General features: G+C 37.4%; 1 protein-coding gene across 1 annotated transcript in view; it reads right to left on the reverse strand.

Annotated features, from left to right (window-relative positions):
• MARK1 (microtubule affinity regulating kinase 1) overlaps positions 1–24,067 on the reverse strand; it is a 92,513-nt gene that overhangs the window by 22,407 nt on the left and 46,039 nt on the right. The window contains exons 4-7 of the mRNA XM_037497422.2: positions 15,361–15,409; positions 10,460–10,525; positions 6,571–6,641; positions 1,995–2,051 (exon numbers count right to left, since the gene is read on the reverse strand). Of these exons, the coding sequence (XP_037353319.1) occupies positions 1,995–2,051; positions 6,571–6,641; positions 10,460–10,525; positions 15,361–15,409 (243 nt within the window). The remainder of the gene's footprint in view (positions 1–1,994; positions 2,052–6,570; positions 6,642–10,459; positions 10,526–15,360; positions 15,410–24,067) is intronic.

Below are 24,067 nucleotides of genomic sequence, written 5' to 3' on the forward strand. Positions count from 1 at the left end.
GAAAACTCTCACCTATACGAATACTTGCAACTGTTTCAGAAAGGTTATTAAAGCCCATCTCTTTCCATAGGTTATTTTAAAGACATTTTTTTCTTTATGGTAAAAAATATCCTGGAACTGTACCTCAACATGATCTCTTCTAAAGAATGTAAGTCAACATAACACTCATCCAACTTGAGGTTAAACCAACAAGTTTACCACAAGGTGTTCTGGTTTTAATAGAGTGCCACTCAAGGCACAAGAGTTTACTGAAAGTAATTTTGGAAAAACAACATCTCCAAACATGGGAGAAATCACTGCTTCCTACAGTGACAGACCTCCAGAGGAAGATCTCACTTTAGAACAGCAAAAGAAGCTTAAAATAGACAAGAGCTCATGCAAGCGGTATTGCACTGCTTAGTTTTACTGAAAGAGCAGAACTTTGTTGAGAAAACATTTTATAAGATAGCACCTTTGGGTAAACTTGTTGGTTTAACATCAAAACTGAGTCAAAACACTGGGTAAGACTTCTGAAGACTGGTTATGGTACCAGTTTCAAATATAACAAACTAGAGCTAGTAATTGCCAGAAGCCATGAAGAGAGAAGTAAAAAAGAAAAACAGATCCCAAGGTAAGAAACAAAGCATGTTCAATTTGGAAAAGAGAGGAAAACAAAAACAAGAACTGTTTTAGCTCAGGGACTTTCTACTTTCATTTGGGGGGGAAAAATTTATTTGGTCACAATAATTTCCTTGTGCCTTTTATTTTAAAAAAATAAAATAAAAACAAGAACTGTGCTACCTAAGGTATACAAGATGTGATACATCTATTGATACATAGTGAAATGATGACAAAAAGCCAATTAACGGACACATTAGCTCCTCAGGGCTTCCACATGTATATAAGTGATCACCGTTTTGAAATTTTACTTTCTTAAATGAATTTCCAGTGTTCAATATAGTACTATAATATGACAAAGTTCAGGTAACCAAAGCAAAAATAAACAAGAGAGACTTCATCAAAAAAGCTTCTACACCACCAAGGAAACCCATCAATGAAATGAAAAAGCTACCTATGGATTGGGAGAAAGCATTTTCAATATACAAAGCATATATCCGATAAAAAGTTAATATCTAAACTACATATGGAACTCATACAACTCAACAGCAAAAAACCTAACCCAATTAAAAAATGGGTGAGGCACAGAAATAGCCTTTTATTTTTCCTCAAGGAAGACATACAGATGACCAACAGGTACATGAAAAGGTGCTCAACAGCAGTAACCATCAGGGAAATGTAAATCAAAACCACAATGAGATACCACCTCCCACCTACTAGAATGGTTATCATCACACATGTAATGTTACAAATGATAACAAATGTTGGCGAGGATGGGGCAAAAAAGGAACTGAGCACACTGCTGGTGGAGATGTCAACTGGTACAGCTACTGTGGAAACAGTATGGAGGCTCCACAAACACTAAAACTAGAACTACCGTGTGATCCAGCAACCTACATGCAGGTATAAACCCAAAGAAAATGAAATAACCTCTGCACTTCCACAGTCACAGCCACAAACATTTCTTCACTATTTACATACTTCGTATTCCAAAGTATGTGAGTTTACATAAACCGTGTACATTTGATGCTCATGAAAACATTTTAAAACTTTCTTCATTTCTTTGAATTTTAATGCAAAGAATAGCTCTGGCTCTGACACTGAATAAAATTGGATTTGTGCCCTAACCTTGCTTCTGACCGAACGAGACCTCAGACAAAATTCCACATTTGACTACTGGGAATTACTAATGGAATGGTAAATCAAATCTCTAGTCTCTAATGCCAGATAACTTCTCTTTCATATTTTCTTCATTGGGAAAAAATTGCTTTTCATAAAGCTGCTGTGAGGATTAAATAAAATGAATGTCTTTGTATAGTGCGTGGCACAATTAGCTCCAATAATATAAAATATCTCTATATAATTCATAATTTTTTGGTATAAAATGAGTGGCTTACCTTAAGATCACGATGAACAATGCACTTTTGATGACAATATTGCACAGCAGATACAATCTGAAATAAATATTTGGATAAAAGATTCAAAATTATTTTATGGTAAACACATTAGTTTTTCCCAAATTACCACTTCCATTTTAGATAAATTTACTAACTTGAATTTCAAAGTATACGTAATAACGCCACTGTTTCTTTAATTTAGAAAACTATGCATACTAAAGTGATGAAACTTGCACTCATGAATGTGGAAAAGTAGTATTTTCTTATTAAAAAACACTAAATTTTTTTCTTGTTGGAGTCCATGAAGATTTTTATAAGTTGTTAAATTTCTGTTTAATGATTACGTACAATTTGAATTTCTGGTTAAATGGTTCATTTCAGTGTTGGAATAAGAGTAGGGCCCATACACATGCTTTGGTCTTCCAATAGAGTGGGCTCAAGTTCAAAAAGCAAAACTATTTTAGCCATTATATCAAATGTGTTCAAGACATGTTTCTTCAGCAAAGCCAATTTACTAAGAATTTAATGATGGGGCATGTAACAACATCCTATATTTTTATGTTCATATATAAAGAAATAGAATTTTTAAGTCTTAAAAAGAAACCCAATTATCAAAGGAAGGGAAAATGAAATCTAACTTAAACCTGTTAACTAATTCAGATAGGCAAGAATTTCAAATATACAAATCCTGTGTATTTGTTAACAGTTGTCATTTTTAACCCTGAGAGAGGGTTCTGTGGGGACAAGAAATAAATAGGGAGGAACCCAGTCATTTCAGAGTCAAAGATATAAATATGAAATAGGTTATAAACAATTCTATGGTAGTTATTTATTGAATCATATAAAACAGAGAAATGGAAAGAATCTGAGAGCAGTCAAGTAAGTGCATATAATTATGTATGATGTAGAGGACAACAGAACATTCAATTCAGTTAAGTGAAAACAGCTTGGATGTTGAGTATTGGCTAGGCATTTACAAATGGAGATAGAAATTTCATTTTTAAAAGTCTAAAGGTGATGTGAAACATGAACCCTGCTAACAGAAATACGGATCAAAAACAGAAAAGAACTTCAAAGTAGCAGCTGCTGAAACTCATAGTTGAGAATTACAAAAGTATCCCAACGCATGTTAAAGTGGATTCAAAGAGAAAACACAAAACAAAATAAACATACAATGAGTGATATGGAATTCAATTAAATTCATTTGGATTCAACAGTTTATTGAGTACCTGCTATGTGCAAGAAAATGTGCTTGCTGCTAGGTAGCTACAAAGTGAACACTACAAGGGCCCTGCCCTCAAGGAGCTGACATCTGATCAGGAAGAGAGAACATACTTGAGAGTAACTAACACAAGCAGAATCACAGAGGCAGAGGTACAAAGAGGTGAGGGAGTCAGTGGAGGGGAGTCCTAAAAACAAAGACCAATTCCAACCAGAAATGCCTCCTGCAGGAGGTGCTATTTCATCCCTGAAGGGTATTAACATTTTAAAATGTGAGAGTTGGTAATGGGGAGCTTGGGATAAGGTGGTGAAATGCACTGGAGTTGAAGTAACACAATGTATTTGAAAAGTAGGTGGGAAAAGGCTAACAGTGGGGGTGATGCCTTGATAGGTGGGTAAAGGCTCTGAGTTCTTAACGAAGCAGACAGTATAGACAGTATAGCCTACTAAAGGTTTCTGAACAGAGCGACTATAGATGATTATGGTTAATCTGAAGCACAAGTCCCAAAAAAGACAGCAGAATTTTTAATGAGTATTTGGAGAATTTTCTCAAGCAGTATTCTTCCTCAAAAGTCTCTTATCCAATTTTCACTAAAATAGCAACAGCCAAGAGAGATAGACATGTATATGCAATTATTAATATGGCCTATTGAACATACAACAAAGGCCATATTATAAGGCAATTTCTGTATCATGGGTGACAGAAATTTGCTGATAATATTATCTTTTTACCGTCTTGACAGAGATAATTTATTGGGTCACCAAACATGTGTTTCCCATTAGAGAGACTATCTCTATGGAAGCAGTTCTACAAACATTTCTGGGGTAAAAATCTCCTTAACTATAAAGCCTTGCAAATAAGAAGATCATTCAAGAGAATTCTGTGTAGTAAGCATTCATTCTCCCCACTCTCCTTGTGAACTTTGACTCCCGCAGCCAGAGGTGGAGGTTCCCCACACAGGCACTCTGTCCAGCAGGGTGCAGTCTGGCTGGGAGAGAAGTGCTGCTTCCTGACTCACCGAGGCTCCCCACCCAGGAGCCCCAGTTCTAACTGCATTATTTATGGTCTGGACTCCCATGGCAGAGCATTCTGTCTCTCCATAAATATGTGTAAGAACTTTGCTTGGATCCTTCTGTTATGCATCTTAAAAACCACAAATCCAATTAATGCTGCATTGACCCAAGATCCGGCGTCAGTGTTTTGCCATGAGGTGCAACTGCTAGGGCTTTGCAACTACATTTAATCCCCATGCTGTAAGTAGTAGCCTTCATTTTGGAAGTGTTGAATCAATACCATGATTTTCTTGCAGGCCCTCAAATCTTAAGGAATGCAGAGACATTTTCTGGCCTGTGGCAGCTAATGTGGTCTTAAGCTGTCCCGGGGTCTTTGCTGAAGCTAGTAACAGAGTCAAGGACATAAGTTTATCCATATATTCCATTACTAGAATTTTGTAAAATACAACACAAATAAAATATTAAATGTACATTTACTAATTCTTTAAGAATTTCAATTAAATTTACAAGGAAAAATAATCACATCAAAAATAAATCTAAAAACAAATATAATCTTTAGTCAAATAACTACAAAGTAGTGAGTGTGTGTGTGTGTGTGTGTGTGTCTATGTGTGTGGGCATGCGTGTGCACATGTGTATCCCTGGTACTAAAAAATGCAATTTAGTTACCTTTTTAATTTGGGGCAAATACATATTAATAGTAAATACATTTAATATTTGTAATAAATGAATAATTATAAAGAAAACAGTTCCTATTTGTTGCATTTTAAATAGCATTCATTTGATACAATCTCTGCAACACTGAGGATATGAAGCTAATTTCAAAATAATTCAGGTTTTTTTTTTTAAAGCCAATTAGTAATTATTGGGACCTTTATGAAAATATCTGTGTCCCAGCCTCCAGTACAGATGGGCAAGCTTTAATACCAGGTACCTTACCGTCTCTAATCATCCAGCATACCCAGCATAATTTCCTACACCCAGCACATCTTCACTAAATAAAACCAAGTGATCAAATTTTTTTAAAAAAGAGTAAAAGTGAGTAGTAATAACAATCTTTAAAATATGCATTAAAATCCCAGTGGGAATATTTAATGCTAATTAGAATCTTCTTGTTGGTGAGTAACAAACTATACTGTGATTGATAACGAAAGATCAACTGTATTTAAAGCAGTGACTCTGTGCTGCTGTGAGCCTGGACTTCCCTCCTAGGATAGGAAAGGACTGAACAGTATGTGACTAAAGCCACTCTGTTTTTCAGAGCTTCCTCATCACCAGCTGTCCTTAGATTTAGATGAATGTCTCTAGGATTCTATCTGAACAACAGGACTGGGCATGTCTTTGGTATAAAGAATTCTGTAGACTATGTTCCAAAAGTAATGGTTTTATAAGATATTAATAATAGAGGTTTTACACACACACACCTGCACAATCTATTTGGAGTACTCTAATGTCAAAACAAAGTTAAACAGGTTTTTCTTCCCTTCTTCAGGTCTACTCCAATGTTTCTTTGTTAATAATGTGTAGAATGCCTTAGGATGACTTCATATTTGTATTCAGTGTTTTCCAAATTTATTGATCATAGAGCCCCTTAAATTATAGAATCATTGTTCATGATTGTAGAAAAGGTATTGAGTTATTTTTAAATGAAATAATTTGGGATATAGTAAGTTGTCTGCTTTCACAAAAGTAAATTTTAGGAACAATTTGCAATTAATTAATTTGTCATTTCTATAGTAACTTAAAACATTCTAATTTTAATCACTGCATTCCTAAAACTAAAAATAAAATCCTAGATGAACTTAAATTACTTTTTCTTATTTCATCATTTCTGTAGTGAGTCATAAACAAGTGGAAGTAGAACTATAAATATCTTACCACATTCTTCCGCCACGTTTGCAAGGTTCCTTGCCAACTTTACTAAATAAAGTTGACAATAGTCTTTAAATCTACAAAAATATGAGTCCTAACACCAAGACATCTTTAATTATAAAACAATATAATGATCTCTTTTAAAAACACAAACATACTATATACTAAAGGTAGGTAAGAATTAAGTATTTTTCCATCTCAGTCAACTGTGTGTCTCCCAGACTATCAAAAAGTTAATGCTTCTTACCTAAAAACACTTCACTTTTTATGATTATCTAACAATAACCATTTGCAGCTATTTTAAATTTAAGTTCAGGAAGGAGATTTTCAGTTTTCAATCCTTAAAAAGTATAAGAAAGCAGAAATTTTCTTTATAAAATACCATGAATCTGAAGTCCAGTTTGTGATATTGTCCATTGCACATCACTAAAAATATCAGCAAAACAAAATTGAAAACTACTTTCCATACCTGCCTAAATTTTGCACGGGCCTCTTTTTCTTTCATTCTTCCATGGGCAACTAAGTAATCAAATACTTCACCTGAATCAGAAAGGTAAAGCAAGTAGTAAAATATACAGAGATTATTCAATTAACAATAATGCAATGTCAAGTTTTTGCCTTGTTTTTAAAGAAGCTTTGGCCCACAATTTCTGATAGTTCTATGTAAATCACAAACTATTACATGAATAGAAAAAAATTATATTTAAAATCGAATCATCTGCAGCAGTTTATCACTTAGCAAAACTCTTTTAAAGGTAAGTCATGAAAACATTACCAAGACAATTTGCTTTCTGTTTTCAAGTATTTTATAAAAATACAGTCAACTCTTTATTATCCATTCTAATAAAGGGAAGCCACAGCATGGGCGACATTATCTTTGGCTTTATATTTAGGGATTATATTTCAAACAAAATAACCAAAATAACCAAAGTCATATCATGTTGGTTTCATTTTAAATTCATTCTACTCATCCCGTAGTCTTTATCAAATTTCCTCTCACTACATCTATGCATTCTGATTTCTTTCTTTTCCTTTCTCTACTCTGATTATGCTTTTTCTCACCATGCTCATTTTTTTTTGACACTTTACCACTTACTGCACAGAATCAAATCATTCTGGTATGCATCTCTTAGTACCCTGGATGAGCTGCGAATTGCTCGTACAGTCTACCATGGTGTCTGGCTTATATTGTATTCCCGCCCCCATGACAAAGTGGTTGGACAATACATATTTGTTGAAAGAATTTAAAGATACCTAGAAACTAGAAATTTTCTTTAAACATACCTAAATTTTGTAATATTTCTCTACTTGGTAATATTTAAAAAACCAAATTAATGTTTCATTATAATATTAAAAATAAAATATCTCAGTGTAAGGGAGATATTTACTTTTAGTGTCCTTATAACTTGCACCATACATAGATATATATACATAAATCACAAAAATGGCTTAAGGAGTTCTTGTAAAGTGATTAAAAATTCAGGCTTTTGTATCAGGCCAATTTTGGTATGAATCCTAGTTTCGCTCGGAGTAGCTACTGGGGGATATTAGGGCCAGTTCGTAACTTCAAATGAAGATACAGTTTCTGTCTAATGCCTATCTCACTGTTGTGAAGACTAAATGAAATAATGCATGTGCTTAAGCACAATGACTGGCAGATAGTAAGCACTCAATTAATTATATATTTGTATCGAGGTGAACAGATATATCACATATACACATATGCAATATTGATCCTGAGAGAAATAAAATGTTAAAAAATCAAATATGTAATGATGTATATCAGATGGAACTAATACATCTACAATGTGAGACAGCAAATGACAGCAAGCATGCTTCAAGTGATGAAATGGAGTGATGTCAACAGGAATGGTAATGTATGTTCTAGTTGATCTCTTGGAGTAGTTAATTCTAGACCTGGGAAAACCCTATGCAAGAGTTACAAAATCTGGACGACTCTTAAATTCAGCGTGAAACACTCGCTCCAAATTACGTGACTCAGTCCTTTATTTGTTATCAATTGTTTTAGATGTGCTTTCTCAACTAGACTTTCTCAAAAGTCCCTGTCCTCATTTTCTTGAGGACAGGGACTTTTTCTTTACTTCCCCATGTTTCCCAGCACCTAGAATATTACCTAGTACACAGTGAACATTTAAGCATTGTTGTTTGCATGATTAAGAGAACAAATAAATGTACCATTCCAGAGTAGCCCTGATTCTTACTTTTAATAGGTTCTTGTGGACTACATGGTTCAAAACCACGAAGGAGTCCCATGCCATTTCAATTACTGAAAATCTTTTGCCCCATCAGTGAAATAGAATCAATTAATTCTCTCCAGAGAGGTAGTGGTCTGACTCAACTCCTATTCATGCTAGATCTCTAACATGCAAGTCAGATTCAATCCTAAAACATCTAAAAATTTTAGGGGGAAAATACTATTGTGTTTTATATGCCAGAGTCACCTTGCTATTTATACATTAAAGAGGCAAAAAAAAAAAAAAATTCCAGATTTACTGCCAGAATCACAATGGTTTTATTTATAGGGCCACTGACAGGCAAGACCCAAAGAAAATCTATCATTAGAAATCAGAATTAAATGAGGGACCACCTGTTTGGGCTGAGTCCCCCAAGCATCCCTCCAAACTGCCTTCCAACTACACTTGTGAAGGAGAGCAGAGAGGGGCCTCAATGCTCCCCACTTCTCCAGCCATCGCTCCCCTTCATTGTACCAATAGAGAGTTGACTGTACTTACCATTCATGCCTAAAGCAGTATCATGTTAATATTAACACAGTCTTCGGTAGACCTCCATAAAAATAGAACAGTGCCCACAGATTTTTAGTGTCCAAAAATTTTCTAGAAAAAATCTGTCATATCAAAGCATGCCCTAGTCCCTTTTCCTAGATTTTAGTTCATCAAAAGGTTTTTTTTTTTTTTTTTAAAAAAAAAAAGATATGACTGAACTAAAAATAACACTTAGGATTCCCATGCTAGCAAAGTACTACATAAATCTAACAAAAGGATAAAAAAATAGAGAAGAGATTCAGTAGGTGGTATTTTCAGGTACAATAGTTTTATTATAGATCTACATTTTATCACATATTTGCAAGGTTACACCAGTATTTTCTTACAATTCTATAATAATAAACGTTAACGACACAGGTTTTCAAATTAAGCCAAAAGCCCAATGTCGAAATATATTCAGGATGATGAAGACTGCAAAAAACCAAACTAAAAATTTTGATTTGCACAAAAACTGAAAAAGCAATTAAAATGTGTTTAATATTTGTAGTAAAAGGTTTTAGAATTCTAAAAGACAGTATAAAATACAAAGTTTAGATGCTACAGACTAGAATGAATCCTCTTTACTCATTACATAAAATCTGAATCATCATAAAAGCATACAATTTTATGTCTAGCATATATATATTACATGCATCATTAGCTGAAAGGATTGAACACTTTTTCTATTGATTAGCAAGCCAGTTAGCCAAAGCTGTGTAAGGAATTTCAGCTGCCTTCCTTCTTCTTCAATTGCTAAAATTCTAAGCTCTTAAAACCATCAAGTATTCTTTTCTTATTAAATGATTTAACTCCATAACTTTCAAATCATTTCTGAGAAACTTAAGTGCTCACGCTCATGCATGAGAGAATGATGATCCTGAGTCATATATCTCCCATTTGAGGGTTACATGCAGAGGTGAAAATGATATTCTATATCAGTGTTTAAAAATCATTCCTATTATTGACACTATATAGGCAAAACATACATTATATTCTGCTACAAATGCATTTTACTATTTATCAACTCAGTCTTCTAGTTCATAAATTACATACATACATACATATATATATGTACACACACATACATCCCAATACTTGTTCAAATTGATTTTTATGAATTATATTGAATAGTTTATAGATTGAATATATTTGAATCCTTTTTTATAAATTATCAACTATGTATGTATATATAAAGAATAAGTGATGTAGAACATGCTTTACTACAAACTTTATAAATTCATTCTGAATTTAATATTTCCTGCTTATGTTATTTTAATCCTAATATAATCTATTATAATATTTAGATAAGAAAATGAAAATATTCATAGAGAACGATGCAAATTTAGAGTTTTGAAAAAATTTTCTAATTAACGTTTAAATAAGCTAAAAATCCAACTTTTACATGTATAATCACCAGGTCTTGAAACAAACACTGAACTTTTCTTAAGATATCACCTAAAGGCATTTTAATAAAACTATAGATACATTAACAAGGAAGGCATAAATGTCATAATGAACATGTTGATAACTATTTATATCTCATCAAAGATAACTTTTCTATAGTCTCATCCTTACCCCCACTTGCGTATTCCATGACCAAATAAAGGGTCTTCTCTGTTTCAATAACTTCAAACAATTTTACTGAAAAAAGAAATTAGAGATATAACTCTACAATTGTTAGCACATATCATATATGCTTTAAGAAAATTTAAGGTACTACTGAATCAGTGGAAACGTTGAGTATTTACTGACAATTACAATTTAAATTTAAAAATTCTCTCAGGGTTTATTACTAGTGTGGAAGCAAACTACCTAGCATGAAGGGATTTGGGACCGACTGCTGGGTCAAGAGAGAGCTCAATTTCTGAGATTATGCAAACATTACTTTTTCTAATTAAAAAAAGGTAATAAAAGGGAAAATTCTAAAGTCAGAATAAAATTTTAATTAAGGTTGAAAAGAGACTATATTACAAATTATATTATATTTATATTTTATATTTTATATATGTAATTCAATTTTATAAACCACCCACATGGCATGCGATCTTTACTTGGAGAGACTTAGTAAGGAGATACAAACACTTATGCATCAATCCGAGTCATAGCCATCACTTAGTGGAGAGCAGGAGACACAAGGGAGCAGACAGCAGCCTCTGTGGGCTTCAGTTAACTTCTTTATCATCTATTTGACCTGAGGTATTGCAACAGGGTGGTCCCCAGGAAAGGGGGAGGTTCCCTGCCCCACCCAAGGGAGGGTGGAGCTGAGCAGTAAGAGGAGAAGCTGCAGAAGAGACTAAGGAAGGAAGCAAGATGGAGCCAGGAGACCTGGAGGAGGCGCATGGAGCCTAGAGACATGTGAAGAAACTGCGCTTGTCTTTTGGTCGTGGACTGGGTGACACAGATGTGGGTGAGACCCGTGGGGAGGTGACAATGGCAGCTTTTATCTGGATGTTGATTTTGCTCTTTTCCTTCCGGGCTTGTCCGGTTGTTTGTGACCCTTTGCTGTGGGTCCCCACTGGAAGATGCTTTAGACTTGTGGCAGACTTTGGGGCCTTGCTCTGGGCCGACCCCATATGGATGGAGTTTTACCCACGAGGGGATGGGTAACTTTGGGTGCTTCATTTAGAAACTAGACTCTTTGCCTCACCTGTATTGTTTCCTAGTTTTTATTAAAGTCCCTTCCCATTAAAGTGTCATATGTTTTGTGTTGATGCGGCGGATGGCAGAACCCATTTAGAATAGGCAGGTTTGCGGGGCTTGGGCTACCCCCTCCCTGTCCTATAACAGATTTGGCGACCACGAAGATTTAGGACAGAGCCATCCGTGGTTAGTCAGCCCCATGGGAAAATTGGACTTCCCTATGGCACTGGCTACCATAAGCGCAAATGTGATTTTTGGTTTCTCCAGTGTGTTTGTTTCATATGCCGATTTGCTGTTGAAAAACTGGCTTGGGCTTTGTGAAGATTCTGTGTGTCTGTATGTAATTTGTTTGTAGTGACTTGCTAAGACATTTGATTTTATGGAAATTGTTCTGTGCCAGTTTTACTCAAAATATTAGGCAGTACATTGGACCATGTGGCCAGATCAAAGATGGCGTCTGAGGCCACTTGGAACTTTTTTTTCTTTCTTTTTGTAATCTCTACTGTCTCATTAGCATTTCTAAAGGCAATAATGGTTCTTCAGTGGTATGTTGCTTTGTCTTTGACTACTTCCTGCCCTGTGTCTGACTGGTTTTGCAAGCCAACTGTGGAGCAGTGGTGTTTTAATTAGCAAATGTATGCCTGGGTGTTAAGGAAAGAGTAGCCTTAAGCAGTAACTGGTAATGGCTGGTATCCTTGATGGGTTCTTGGAGATAACTTGAATTTTTGCAAAGTCTGGATCAGAAAAATTAACAAGATTTTGTCTGAGTCTGAAAGGATTTGCTGCTGTGAATTTTGTCTACACAATTTGTTTTGGGCATGTTTGCCATTTTGAATACTGGATTTGTTCAATTGCTGGTGTAAGACAAGATTCTAAGTTTCTGCTTCCTACTGAGGAAGGTCTGTTATGGAAAGCACTCTTTAGGGTGCATCATGTAACTGTACCAGGTTTTCATACCTGTGTTGTTGTTGTCCCTCCCTAGTGTGGGGGAGGTGTAATCTGTGCTTAGATGTTTAATCTGCTCTTTCAGCTTCTGTCCCAGAGTGGCTTACAGAAGTAAGGAGATGACTCCTTTTAATTGAAAGTTAATTACTAATATTTTGATTTTGCTTTTTCAGGTTCTATTCCAGGAAACCCAAGGAGTGCCTGCTTGGTAGCTAACAAGAGATGACTCCTTTTGCTTAAAGGTTTACTTTTGCTCTTTTAGCTGCTGTACAGAATACCCCAGGATTGACTTCTAACAAAAAGTCTTCAACACTGAAAACCCTAAGTTGATAAACAAGGTCATGTAACTCTTGTGATTAATAAAACTTTTCCTTCCTATTTCCAAAGTCTTAGGTTTGCAGGATGACAACTGGAAAGCAACACTCCACATTTTTTTTGGACTTTGACATTTTTTTTCTGAGCCTATGGAGTAAAACTGCAGTTACATAACATTCTACGTGGCATAACTAAAAAAAAAACTGTCTTTGTCTATATGTTGTATGTCTGTATGTCCTTGTGTCTAACTGTCTTGACCTCCAGTGATTGACAAATTGGTATACATGGTGCCCATAGACATTGAAAAAAAAAGAGTCTCCAGTTACGAGAAAAACTAAAGGTTATGGTTTGATTGTCAACATTGTGCTACTGAACTAAGCCGGTGCCTTCATAGAGATTAAATATTGTTGTTTCTGTTAATTTTCTGATATTTATGGCAAAGCTTCCCAGAAATCTAAATTCAAGTACAAATCTGGTAGCCTGTCATTTGACTGATGCAAGGAAATTTTGTGGAACCTCAGTAGAGCTCCTGAGACACTCCACGAAGTTTCTCCCTTTTCCTCCTGGGAAAGGCATTAAATGAATTTGTTCTATTTGGATTTTACCTAATGAAGTAAAACTGGAAGGGAAGCATTGTCACTTGGGAAAATGGTAAAACTTTGGTATGTACAAAATGTTAACAGTAGTATCTGGTATGTATATAAATTGTCAATGGTGATTGTCACCTTATAATATTATAATTCAATTGTTTCACATCTACAGAAATTGTTTCTGAAAATATAGGGAGAAAAGGTCTCAACAGATTCCTATTGATGGAACTGTTGAGAGTAAAACTTTCTTAGAAAGGACTCAATAGACCTGGAAATACACCTGACATTTACTAAGGTTTCTTTGACATAATACTGGAAATTTTTTTTTATGCATTCTGTCCTGAATCCACGAAATTTTTGTTTTGTTTTGTTTTGTTTTGACTGACCAGGATCTGCAGCAAGGTTGTAATTTTTTTTTCCAACAAAGCTAACTTGTGTTTGCATTTTCTCTCCCCTTGATACCAACACGGCATAAAAATAGTGGTAGTAATCTTTTACTACTTATCTCAGAGTCTGTTTTTGCATAACTTCCATAGGGATTTTGTTTAAACTAAAAAAAATTGAACATAAGTTTCATTGTGTGGCTTTGTGTGGAGCTCTTCCAAAAAGTTGAAAAAGAGCTAAACCAAGAAGAGGAAAACCTGTTTGCCTTGTTTGTAGGGTTCCAGAGACCTCCAAAGAAGGTGAGGAAGCTTGCCTCCATTGGCAGGACTGGACAACCCGGCCAGCGAAAATGCCCTGGTACCCTCGAAAAGAGGAAAGCCCAGGTGGAGTCTAATGAGACCAACTTTATACCTGAAGCCTGCATTGACCAGATGCCAACGGTTCGCTCTGATCCTTTATGGAATATTTCAACAAAGCCAGCTAAAATTGCTGTTAGTTATTTCTACTCTGTGATTTTATGCAAAAATAGAAAAATGGTTTAAAAGTAGATCTAGTTTGCAAACTTTTGCTTTGCTGTTAAAAGTTTGGGATCAAGGTTGAGAAAATTTATGTTTTACATCAGTTGAACCATTTTAACATTTTTTTCCCCTGTGATTTTGATATATTTGCTATCTTGTTTTAGCCAATGCTCCAAATTTTTTCTTTTGGCTTGTATAATGGACTATTTTTAAGTAATGAAACTCATACTGGACATTCATGGACAATGCTGCTGACTAATTGTTGCTTCTCTTACACACATTGTAACCCTGAAAAAAGACTGTCTCCTAAGATTGCACCATGAGATCTGTGCCACCATAGATATGGTGGAATAAAAATTAAAAGGGGGGATTGCAACAGGGTGGTCCCCAGGAAAGGGGGAGGTTCCCTGCCCCACCCAAGGGAGGGTGGAGCTGAGCAGTAAGAGGAGAAGCTGCAGAAGAGACTAAGGAAGGAAGCAAGATGGAGCCAGGAGACCTGGAGGAGGCGCATGGAGCCTAGAGACATGTGAAGAAACTGCGCTTGTCTTTTGGTCGTGGACTGGGTGACACAGATGTGGGTGAGACCCGTGGGGAGGTGACAATGGCAGCTTTTATCTGGATGTTGATTTTGCTCTTTTCCTTCCGGGCTTGTCCGGTTGTTTGTGACCCTTTGCTGTGGGTCCCCACTGGAAGATGCTTTAGACTTGTGGCAGTCTTTGGGGCCTTGCTCTGGGCCGACCCCATATGGATGGAGTTTTACCCACGAGGGGATGGGTAACTTTGGGTGCTTCATTTAGAAACTAGACTCTTTGCCTCACCTGTATTGTTTCCTAGTTTTTATTAAAGTCCCTTCCCATTAAAGTGTCATATGTTTTGTGTTGATGCGGCGGATGGCAGAACCCATTTAGAATAGGCAGGTTTGTGGGGGTCTGGGGTGCCCCTCTCCCTGTCCTATAACAGTATCACTTTCTCAGGTCATCATTTTCCTGCCTTTTAAATAAAACATCCTGAAAGTTGAATCTTTTCAAATATTCTCAAATGAAGGAAAACACTTTGCCATTAATTGTATAAAAACAATTCATACCGATGTTAGGATGATTCAGAATCTTCATTATTCGTACTTCTCGAAACAACTATTAAAGAAAACAGGTAGATATATTTCTGTTAATAAAGAACATGAAAGCAGGGAACCAATCCAAAGAATTCACTAGAAGAAATTCATCTGCTGACCACATGACACGGGACTAGGACCTGGGAGGGAGCTGAGAAACCAGAGCCTTGTTCCTCAGTCCCAAGTCGACTTTGCTGAGACTTGGTTTCCAGGACAATTCTGACTAGATGAAGTCACATGGGCCTCTGTGAATACGCCACATACAGTGACACCAACTTTTATTCAACTATTCTGCATTACTAGGGAAAAAATAAAAAGATTGTGGAAAGGCCAGTGATCTTTCATGGGATTTTTATCTAAGATGTATATTCTTGGATATATATCTTTATAAAAGAGGAATGATACAAACCTACATTTAAGCAAAATTTAGAAAGAAAAAAACTATCTTGAGTAGCATTTTTAGGCAAGATTTGTATAATGTCAAAGAATAATTAAAATATAGTTGCTATTTTATATAAAACCAAAATAAAATTAATAAGTCACTTGAAATATGACCATTAAAATTTCCCTTTTTATTTTACTTTTTAAACAGTATAATACCCGCTTTTCAAAAGCAATGACAGCATTGTTTTCTCTCTCTGTTGTCTTTGTGTGTTACATTCAAAATCAAGCGACTAATTCAAGAAAATAGAAGAACCAATAATTGGTAAAATTCCAAAAATTCTGTATTGACATACACAGTTTATCAGACTAAAATCTAAAGTTAGTGCTTCCAGAGGTGACATTTCCAGGGAAGGTTTACAAAGAACCCGAAAAGATGCTCAACATCATCAATCATTAGGGAAACATAAATCAAAACCAGTGTGAGATACAGCACTCAGACTCCTCAGGAGGATTACTATTTTAAAAAGAAACAACAGAAAATAACTAGTGTTTGGCGAGAAGATGGAGAAAAGAACTGAAAGCAAGGGCATTCGCATAGGTGCTTGTTATACCCAAGTTCACAGAAATGCTATTCACAAAAGCAAAAGAAGCCTAAGCAACTCAGATAGCCAATGAAGAATGAGAGGCTAAAGAAAATGTAGTAAGACATACCATGGAATATTATCCAGCCTTAAAACGGACAGCAATTCTGCTGCACACTATAGCACAAACAGACTTATGCTGAGTGAAAGGACAAATACTCTATGAGTCCACTTATATTTGAGGTTCCCAGGGTAGGATAGCTAAATTAACAGAGAGACAGAATGCTGGTTGCCAGGCATGGAGGGGACAGAGGTATAAGGTGTGGAGCTTCTGTTTTGGAAAGTGGGCAGTAGTGCTGGTTGTGCAGTGATGTGAATGTACTTGATGCCACTTAACTGAAAACTAGCTAAAATGCTAAATCTTATGTATATCTTAACACAGTTTAAAAACAAAAATATATGTCTACCTGTTTGTCCTCACTAGCCTCAATAATTCCTACATGAAAAGTCTAGGGTGTACATAGTCTGCATGTGTGAGATTGTGTATGCGTGTACCTGAATGCATATTCATATATTTTTATGAGATCCACACTTGTGACTTTAATAACTAAAAATGAGACAGTAATAAATAGTGCTTCAAAGCAAATTCATTCATGTTCAAAAACAGCTCATTTCCATAACTGTGAGATGCTCTCCTGTTTCAAAACTGGACAAAGAGCTCGCAGAGTAGCCTCTCAGGGGTGTCAACGCACTCGAGACCATCTGCTCCCCAGGCTCTGACACAGCACATCCTTCACATAATCTCTGTGCTCACTGGCCACTCTGCTGTCTGCCGATGCCTCTTCCCTCTACTCACCTTTAAACATGGAGGTCCCCGGGTCTCAGCTCTTAGCCCCCTTGTTCTCTTCCTGGGGAGTTACCATGGTTTCACATATCAATATGCTGACGCCTCCTAAATTTAAATTTCTCATCCAGAGCATTCTTATGCTAACCTTTATATCCAAGTATCTGCTCAGTATTTTCACTTGGCTGTCTCACACAATAATTCAAACCAATACTTGATTTCTCACACCAAACATGACACACCAAACACACCAACTAGGTTTCCCTAGTTGTGTACATCCATCTAACACGTTGTTACAGGAACTTTTGATTCATCCTCAATGACATGCTCCTGCCAAATCTCTAGATCAGAACTATCACGAAGATCTATGGACACTACCTCCAAAACTTGTCTGAAAAACTATCAACTTCTACCCATTCACACTGGCATCCCTGCCACACCGGACCCCACTGCTCACGGGCCATCCATTCTGCACCCCTGTCCTCTGGCACATGGACCACACAGCACTACATTGCTGCAGGTTTTCCTTTTTAGTCTCAAGGAAGCACATCTCAAGGAAGCACATTGCAAAAGACTGAGGACAACAGGGTTATACAGTGATCTTGAATTTTTTTTTTTAATAAAGGTCACTTTTTTTTAAAGATTGATTTATTTATGCATACAAGAGCTGGGGTACAGGCTAGAGGTGTTGGGTGGTGAGAGGATTCATCAGAGACAGAGTGGGGAACAGAACAGTCAGACTGAAATACACTGCTGAGGGGAGCAGCTGGCGAGTCAGGAGAGGTCTGCTGCGCCATGTGGGTTGCTCCCTGGCTGCCCGGGGATCAAACTCGTGCTGCAGAGGCTGCAGATTTCTTCACAGTGCGGTGCTTAACACTTTGAGCCACCAGGGAGGCCTGATCTTGAGTTTTTTATTGTTAATTTTTATGGAATTATTGGCAAATTTGGTATTTTACTCTCACAAGCAAAGTGATGGAGGTATAACTTATAATCAGTGAAAACACACGTCTCCTAGCAGCCCCATGTTGGAGAACATACAGGCTAAAGGGATGGATTAGCTGCCTGTCCATCAGACACCCCTCCATAAGTGCTGCTTTTTGTTTGCTTATTTAATTGTTTTTTAAAGTGGGACTTTTGGTAGCAACAAATTTATTAATTTAGTCTCTCACTGGAACCCAGAATGTAGCTACTCTGTTCACCCAAGAACAGAAGAGTTAGTACTGGTACAGTCATCTTGTGAGAACGAGAGTACCTAATAAGTACAGCACTAGTCAGAGGATGCTCTACTTCTCTGGAGATGAGGTCACACAAACAGTTACAGGAAGTTCTGAGGTTCTCATCAGAAAGTAATTCCTCATTCCAGTTAAAACAATAATACAGTCATTGGGTCCATGTTCTCAAAGACATCTTGATTTATACCCTTAGTTTCTTCATTAATGCCCTTTACGTGTACTGTTTCAACTTTGCTGTGGACTCTAAATTAAGGCCAGAGTTTGTTAAAATTGTGTGTCGAATTAAAAGAATAAGTGCTGAGCGATGGCTCGAGACAGATGGTTGTGAGCAGCAGACATGTTTCTGTTTGGACGCTGTGACGGCTACTGTCACTGTCCAGAGGTCTTTGTAGTTTCCTGCTTGGCTCTTGACTTTGTTCCAGAAATTGAAGTAATTATTCTGTGGAGAAATAATTAATTTTTCATTTCAGCTCTTCCTGGTTAGGGCCTAGGTTCAGGGTTAGCTAAACTCCATTGATATTAATCAGCCTCGATTACAAGAACTTCCATTTTCTCCTCTCAACTACTCCTTGTTCCTTCCTACCGCTTCCATTCCTTTAGCCTATTACCCTTTTTGATGATGGGGAAATCTGCCATAGAGAAGAAGCCAAATGGGCAACCCTGCTCCATTTATGGCCCCACCATCATGGTCAAGGGCAGTCAAGGGCACATCGTCATCTCCCCAACCTGACAGCTCACCATGTTGCCTTTGGCCTTATCAATATCGTAAGACTGCTTCTCTGTCTGTTTACTCTTGAGGCAGATGGAGGGCAAGTCTGTAGCCTGAGGAACTGGACAGGGGTCCAGCCTGTTTTTCCTGGGAGAGGTCCTCCAGGCTGCCCTCAGAGGCACAGGACACTAGGCTCAGAGACGTCAAGTGAAGGTCAGACCTTGCGCCTTTCAGCACAGCCTTCCTAGTCTTGCAAGCATTTTGCTCTGAATCATTTTAGGGAGGGGCAGGAGCACTTCTTCGCCTTCATCATAAGCCTTATAAAAATTCTATCTGTGTCTTTGACAGCAGCCTACGGGCCTACGGCGAAGTGTGGGTGCTGCTGACCCTGCAGATGACATTCATCTCTAAGAGACTACAAGGTCTCCATCTAGACTCTCAGAGGGGGCGTTCACTGAGGGATTACAGGCATGGGCTGCCAATACTGAGCAAGACCTATACATTAAACTTTCTGCTTTTTAATGTCTAGGTTCACCATGCTTCTCCTTTTTTAGCCTTCAGACATTTTATTGGGATGCTAAGGTGTTTTTTTTAAAATATTAATTAATTAATTAATTTATTTATGCACAGAAGAACTGGGGTTTAGGCCAGAGGTGCAGGGGTGAGAGGATTCACCAGAGACAGAGCAGGGAGCAGAACAGGTGGATTTTATTGAAATACACTGCTAAGGGAGCAGCAGATGAGACAGGAGAGGTCTGCTGTGCCACGTGGGCCAGCCAGCTCCCTGGCTGGGGATCGAACTCAGGCTGAAGCAGTGATAGCCCTGAGACTTAACCCCTTCTCCCTAGGGAGGCCTACTAGGACACTAAGTATTTTATAAAGTTTAGATAGTAGCAGCATAACAATGAGACCTTCTTAAGTTCTTCCCAGGAAATAGTTCAAAAACAGATGTGACTATGTATTAGGTGACTTCTAACTATAAAAAGAAATGATTATTCACTATTACTTGCCAAACTTGACGTCAATTATTCATTGCAAAGTAAGAGAAGGAATACTTTTTAAATGAGAGGCTGTACCACTTTCCCAAGTTTTATTTCCACAGGTAGATTAGAAGATTCTCAGTTCTTACATACTAGATTTTCTATAGCATGAATCTCTCAAGGCTTCTCACTCAGGGCTCAAGTTGGTGCACAGCAAGTATAAAATCAAATAATTTCAGAGGGTATATTAAACATATAAATAGGTTAAATTTGAAAAGATGGCTTAGCCTCATTATAAATCATAGAATCAAAACTAGATGCCACTTTGATGCCAGGGGGTTGACAAAAATTAAGAAATCGGATAATGTGAAGGAGCCAACAGCAAATCTTGTACAGTTTATGCAGAAGTATAAATGGGGGCATCCACCTAGGAAAAATTTGATATTATCTAGTAAAGTGCAATGCCCTTTAACTTAGCAAGTCTCTTCAAACTTGAAAAACAGACATTTTTCTACACATCTTCACAAAAAGATATACATGATCACTGCAGTACTGTCTATAATAGCAAAAAGCTAACTAACATGAAAAAAAAGAAGAAACACCAAGAATAACAATAAATCTACCAACAGTAAAATGCACAAAGCGTGCTGTATCTACGATTGGAGGATGGGGGCCTGTGGCATGTCACACAACAGTGCACGCTGAGAGGAGTAAAAGTAAAGGAACTGGACCACACAGACTGAAGGGACAAAACTGTAGACATTGTTACATGACAAAAGCAAGTTGCAGAAGACAGGACCTTCTCAAGTAAGTAATACTTAGTGTTTTATGTAGATGACACACATATGAAAATCGGAAAGAGAAAGATCAAATTCAGAAAAGTAGTTATTTCTAGGTAGGAAAAGACAGGAAGGAACCAAGAAATAGCACATACAGCTTCAACTTTATCTGTAATTCTTTCTTAAAATTAGAAATGAAACATTTTAGTCCAATACATAATTTTTTGAGAAGGCAAGATTTTTGAAATGGGAGAGTCTGAAGTCCTGGAACGTCCCAAAATAAAAATAGATTACTATCTATTTAGTTAACAAACTGCCCAACTTAAAGAAAATGGGAGTATAAATCTTCAAATAGTTAGTCTAAAAGGTTAGTCTAAAACTTATTGGTGATTTAAAGATTCCTAGAAATTTCTTTCATATCTCTTTCATTAAATCTTATTTATGTATGTTTTACAGTCAATAAAGATCAAGCAATCAGAATAGAGGATTTAAGAGCTGGAAGCAGAATACAAGCATCAAAAACAAAACAAGAAACTACTAAAAAATCAAAACAAAAACTAAGTGATTCTTTATGACTAACCCTTGGTCATTACTGCTTAATTTTAAAGAGGCAGAGGAATTTCACTTTGTCGTGGAGACAGGAAAGGTTTCTTTGAAGAAATGACACTAAGGCTGAAATGTGAGGAATGAGTCAGGATTAATTGAAAGAGGATGAGAAGCCTTGTATAGAGGGTGGCGTGGGAAGTTACAAAGGCCTGCAGGCTGGAATAAAGGATTCTAGTAGGAGCAGATGAAAGAAAGTCCCAGAAGTTGGAGGAACAGGAGATGAGGAGAGCAGGAGAAACTGTGGGGTGGGGAGGAGCCAGTGGGCCCTGAGGGAGAAGACAAGAGCCTGGACACCATGCCAAAGGACTAGACCTCTAAACTGCCGAGAATGGAGTTCCAGCTACCACCTAAATGAGAGGGCACAGAGATATATTTTGCACCCTCCATGACATTCTGAACTCTGTGTGTGTAGGGTTGCAAAGCAGAGGCAGGAAAGAGCAGTTAGAAAGCTGTTGGGGAAACCGAAGGGAGAGATAATAGTAGCTTTGTCTGGAGTGGTCATGATGGAAAATGATACAAAACAGACATTTTTCAAAAGAATGCAAGAAACAAGAATCACACAACACAAGGATGAACTGGATGATGAGCAGTGGGAAAAGGAACACATCAGGATAGTCCTGAGGTTTCTGGATTGCACAACTTGGGGACAATGTCATTCACTAATGAGGACACAGAGCAGGGTGAGATGGAGGATCACTAGCAGGTGGGGCAGAAATGTACACGTAGCGTTAGATGTGCGGGGGGAGACTGTGCTATATCTGAGAGTTCACAGCAAGTCTCCGACTCGAAGTATAAACCCAAGAGCCTGTCTACCTAGGAGACGGCCTTGAAGAGACAACAGAAAGAGGACCAAGTCTTGAGCAAATCCAACATCGAGTGGCCAAGAAAAGGACAGTGACTCCATGTAGAGGAAAAGGGAAAAGGGAACAAAAAGGCAGAGGGAGACAGAAGGAGAACTAGAAGGAGAATGAGAATCTTCTTTCAATAAAGCTGTTAGATTTAGAATTAATTAATGAACATATGGATCCTGCCCGATGGCACTCAGCCCCAACTGGAAGTAGTTTCTATTTCTAACTCTCTTTTTTCCCCATTTTTACTTTTTATTTCTACTAAATTTAAAAATCCTAAGTCACAGATCGACTGGGAAAAGTAACAGCATTAGCTGATGCATCAGAGACATTCAGGCTGATTCGTGGATCTAACCACACCAGGGCGCTTCTACCTGAGAATGGACAGCTCCCAGGCACTGACCTCACCACACTCCCAAGTGAGAGGCCTGGAGGCCTCAATCTGAGGGACAACAGCAAATGGATTCTGCATCCACTCTGGGTACACCTACTCTGCAAGGTGCTTCTTTGCACCATCTTTGGGCACAGCATTTATCCATTAAATATGTCCATGAATACACCGTGGGGCACTTTGTCCCATAACCAAGGAAGCCAACAAGTTTAGGAAAGTTTGATTTTTTGGTCAGTGAACCGCTTGAAACAGTTTGGTCTTTTCAGAAAATCTGGCCATCTCATCTCCAACATTTAAACTGCAGATATTTTAGCTGAACATTGACATAATTGATAATACCACCTAAAAGAAACTTATATGAACACCTTTCCCCTCAAAAGTCATCATATTTCAGTGTGAAAGACATACTGCTCACCAATTTTTCATATTGTACGCTAACAGACATCGAGCAATAATTGTGATTTTATGATAATCCATTTTCAGTATTTCCTTCAGAACCAAATTAAGAGCAGAGACTTGCTGCCGGCCACTCATTTCATGGAGAATAGAGCCGTGACCAACTGAGTACTGGCTACAACCTTATTTATCCACATGGCAGTATCACTCCTTGCAGAATTAAAATAAAAAATGAAAACCCTAGGGCCTCCCTGGTGGCGCTGGCAGTTGAGCGCAGCGCTGTGAAGCTGTCTGCAGCTTCTGCAGTGCCAGTTCGATCCCCACCAGCCTCAGAGCAACCCACACGGTGAGCAGACCTCTCCTGTCTCACCCGCTACTCCCCTCAGCAGTGTATTTCATCAGTCTGCCTTTTCTGTTCCCCGTTCTGTCTCTGGTGAATCCTCTCACCCTCCTGCGCATCTGAACTGTACCCAGGCTCTTGTATAAATAAAATAACTCTTTAAAAAAAAAAATGAAAACCCTCCTGGTGTTTCAACATTACGGGTGATATGGTTTCACTGATATGTGATATGGAATAAAAAAAAAAAAAAAAGGAACAGATAAAACAAACCCTGAAGACCGACTATAGAATTGAAGCTTCCAACGTTGCTTTAATAGACATCATTTAAAAATGTGGGGTGTGTGTGCGTGTGTGTGTGTGTGTCAAAGAGAGAGAGAGAAATAGCATGTGGAAAATGTTGAAGCTAAAGAGGTTTAAGAATTCAAAGGACCAAACTGTTTTAATAACTTCATGTTTTAGAAGTTTTGAACTGCTGGGATATCAAATTTAGATTACTCTTATCTATCACTGATGTTAGCAAAGGAAAGTAATATTTCATATAAATATGTTATATACAGAAGATGATAAAGGAGGGGAATGCACTTAAATTC

Source organism: Talpa occidentalis, unplaced genomic scaffold (genome assembly GCF_014898055.3).
Source record: "Talpa occidentalis isolate TD23 unplaced genomic scaffold, MPIMG_talOcc4v2.1 talOcc4.8, whole genome shotgun sequence".
Lineage (NCBI taxonomy): Eukaryota > Metazoa > Chordata > Mammalia > Eulipotyphla > Talpidae > Talpa > Talpa occidentalis.